The 3740-nt window shown below is 30.4% G+C and overlaps 1 protein-coding gene across 11 annotated transcripts in view; it reads left to right on the top strand.

Annotated features, from left to right (window-relative positions):
* SLC38A6 (solute carrier family 38 member 6) overlaps positions 1-3740 on the top strand; it is a 65630-nt gene that overhangs the window by 30315 nt on the left and 31575 nt on the right. For all 11 annotated transcript variants that reach the window (XM_023527141.1, XM_023527138.1, XM_023527142.1 and 8 more), the window contains one exon: positions 2576-2654. In XM_023527141.1, coding sequence (XP_023382909.1) covers positions 2576-2654 — 79 coding nt within the window. The remainder of the gene's footprint in view (positions 1-2575; positions 2655-3740) is intronic.

Below are 3740 nucleotides of genomic sequence, written 5' to 3'. Positions count from 1 at the left end.
GATATGTGAACTTTCTTGTTGATATTATCTCTAAAACTGTTCCGGTTTATTTTATTGAGCTGATTGTTCTTTTCATGTGAATCTAATTAAGATGTATTCCCTAACTTAATGTATATTTTTTGTTTCCTCTTTGTATTATGTATAATATCTTATGGTACTAGTCCTTGCATGAAAGTTTACTTGTGGTTAGGAAAAAATAATTTAGACAGTGAAAAGGATAGTGTCTATCTTTGTTTCACTTTCTTAGTGGGGTTTTTCCCCATCATGAACTCTGTGTTTTTGTAGCTTTTAAAACAAGTACCAGCATTCTCTAAGAAAGAAGCAATATTTTGCATGTTTTATTATATTTATATCTTATATGCTGAGGTGGTTTTTTTTGAGATAGAAACATATGTTTGGTGAGTTCATATTTCTTGAAATATTACATGATTCTTTATACTGGAGTCTAATGAAATAGGACACACCTTTGAAAACCAAAGAGTTAAGGCTATAACAGAGGATAAAAGTGATCAGATGATTAGCCAGGGGCTAATAGAAATTCTGGGAAGAATGACAGATTGTATATTAGAAAGAAATATGATCTCATATTCATTGAAGCTTTTTACAACTAAATATCTAAAAGAAATAATAGAAAATTACTCAAAGAGATGAATGTCTGAAACTTTAGAAATGCATATGGTGTTGGATTAATCCAAGCAAGAAAGACTGATAGGCAGATAATAAATTACATTGTGTAGGAAGTCTGCATTTCTTGTTTTCAAGGTACTTTTGTTTTGTTTTGTTTTGTCTTTTCCTGGCAAGATATATGTAAGTAGCTCTAGGCCAGTTTCAGAAAATTCAGTTCTTGATTTTCATCATCACACCATATGTGTATGATTCTTCAGAATAGATAAAGTATTATAAACAGAGGCTCTAAATCCTTTAGTAGAGGAAATTAAACCTTCTGTTCTGTGCCAAATTGATAGCATTTTTCCTTATGAGAGTATAGACAATATAGAACAGATTTTCACTTACAATCAATTGTAATGCCCCATAAGGAAAAGACAGTTTGAAGAAATGTATGGTACTTCTGTTGGGAAAAAAGCTATACTTCAACAGCTGTACTTCTGCTGGGGAAAAAGAAATAGTCATAAACTGGAAAATGTGTATATGTACATTTTTATTACAAACAAGTGATTATTTACTTAATTGTTCTAAATTTTACTTTGCCAGAGATACATAGTATTTTATTTTTAAAAATTGAGAGTATATGTTTGTGTGTAAGTATTATATATCTTTGTATAAATTTATACACAAACTAGTATCTATCCTTTTTTCTCCGTTAAGTGGTCACAGCACTGTAATTGTGGAAAAGTTCAACTACTTTTAAATATGTTGATTGAGAAATACACATTCTTCTTAAACTATTTGAACCTTTTAATCAATTTTCTCCCAGATTTTTGCCATTCAGACTTGGCATTCATTTGTGTTCTTAGTTTTTATAGGTCCAAGGAGAAAGTGAAGTGTTTCCTGAAATATATATATAAGTAATAAAATTAATCTGCACACAGAGTACACTGTTTATTCTTCATGGACATATTCTTGTTGGCTCTTTTTCAATGTATACTTAATCTCTGGGGGATAGAGAGATTATTACTCTGTTAAACTAAAGTTCTGACTCCAAATCATCTGGGTTTCCTAAGCTTAAACTCAAGTATGTACATATAAATGAGTTCTGTTTTCTGTAACCATATTAAAACATTTCCTAGTACGTGATGGAAGGTTTATAGGATTTGTTTTTTGGATTTGTTTTTTTTATAGCTACATCAGAAATAGGATCATTATTAAAAAACTGTAAAAGTTAGTTATTTCTTCTGTCCTGTCAGATAAAATGTGAGAAATAATACTGGTTTCAGGTTTTGATTACATAATAAAGATGAGCCCTGTTAATAAAAAGGAATAAAAGTTGTAAGTTTTGTTACTTTAATATGCTTAATGGTTTTCATTGAATCTTTTGTAATCTGTTTTAGAGGACAATTTAAAATGTAACTTACTATGCATTTTGTTTTTGCTTTATAATAACATTTCCATAATGTGCTTATGTGTTGAGTGGAGAGGAGAGCAGAGAAAGGGAGAGGGAGGGAGTGAGACTTCTTGGAGAGGTCTCTCTAATAAGAAATAATGAAAGTTATTAACTATACTTATTAAACTCCTGTTTCTATATCAGTGGTTGCTAAACTAAACTCTAATGCCTTGAACAGGGGTGATACTTGTAAGATATTTTGCAAAACTTTAAACAAAATTTCTCTTATAAATGGCCTATACTCAAGACCCTTTCTCTTGTTAAACAAAGGATACTTAATGAGCTTACAATTATTCTTCTCTACAAAGTTATTTATTTCCATTCTTGGTATATACTGGGAATGGAGATAAATAACTCCATTTGGAAATATATGTATTTGAGGATAGTGCAATATGAGTTAATCTTCCATGTGTTGTAATAGACCTAATGGATATCTGCGTTTCCGGCTAGATTATTCTTCAATGGTTAACAGTTATAGAATTCTAACAGGAACTCTTTTTATTCTTTTTGCAGCTATGTCATCTTATCTTTTAATTATTAAAACAGAGCTTCCTACTGCTATTTCAGAATTTTTGTCTGGAGACTATAGTGGGTAAGAAAAAATACTTCACATTGTGTCCATTTATTTATTCAATAAATATTTATTAAGTTAATGGGAAATAAAACAAACATAGGACCTACTGTCAAGACACAAATTAGGCAGGGGCAGAGTAGTAACAGAGATGAAAACACTCAGCTTATGTTTACTGATGCTCCATTATGTACAAAGCACTGTGCTATGAACCCTCTGATGCACCCAGTGTAATCCTTGCATTCCACAGGGCTATGATAGGGCTGGACATGTATATGAGCTAGACCTTGGAGAAGAGTAAAGGAGAAATTTTTGGAGATGTGAAAGATTGGGTGGAGGGTGGAAGAAGCCTGAAAGTACCGATAGGAAATGTCTTAAAGGAGGAAGTAGTAATACTGCTGTCACTTCTCAGCTAACCATAGTGATAAAGATAAACCATACTGATAAAATTACAACCATGCTTGTGTGAGATTCCTATTATAAAGCATGATTTGAAAAAATAAATTATTTTCAGAGACTCGTTTCATTTCTTGTTTTTTAAACAATATTATAAACAATACTAAACCACATTATATCTCCTTTCTCCTTATTTTAAAAACACTGGTTTCTAAAGACTGACTCATCTCTTTTTATGGGGAAAATAACAAATTAATTATACTTTTCACTATAGAGAACAAGAAATTTTGAGAAAAATAAACTTGAAAAGACAATAAATTTTTTTGTCATTAAGTTATTTCACATAATTTTTAAAGTACCACAAAAAAACCTGTCAGACTTTTAGATTTGAATGTTTGGTCGTTTTGCTCCAGTATTTGAACTTGCTCTAGATTTGAAGGGCAAGTTTTCAAAATTTAGTTTTTAGCTTTTACAACTTGGCTTCCAAGAAAGAATTCTACTTAAACAACTGCAAATATATATTTATAAGGAAAGTATGTTATACTTTAGATCTGAATATGAATCATCTAAAATGGTTAAAAAAAGTAGGTAGAAGTTCTTAATGATTTTTCATTATTAGAAAATATCATGCTTTTTTATAGTACTTTATAGTCGACAAGGCTTCTACACTCATTATCACATTTGATGCTCCAAGTATCTTGTTTTATCTAC

The sequence above is a fragment of the Pteropus vampyrus genome, unplaced genomic scaffold, assembly GCF_000151845.1.
Source record: "Pteropus vampyrus isolate Shadow unplaced genomic scaffold, Pvam_2.0 Scaffold15, whole genome shotgun sequence".
NCBI classification, from domain to species: domain Eukaryota; kingdom Metazoa; phylum Chordata; class Mammalia; order Chiroptera; family Pteropodidae; genus Pteropus; species Pteropus vampyrus.
This window is presented reverse-complemented; position numbering and strand designations above follow the sequence as displayed.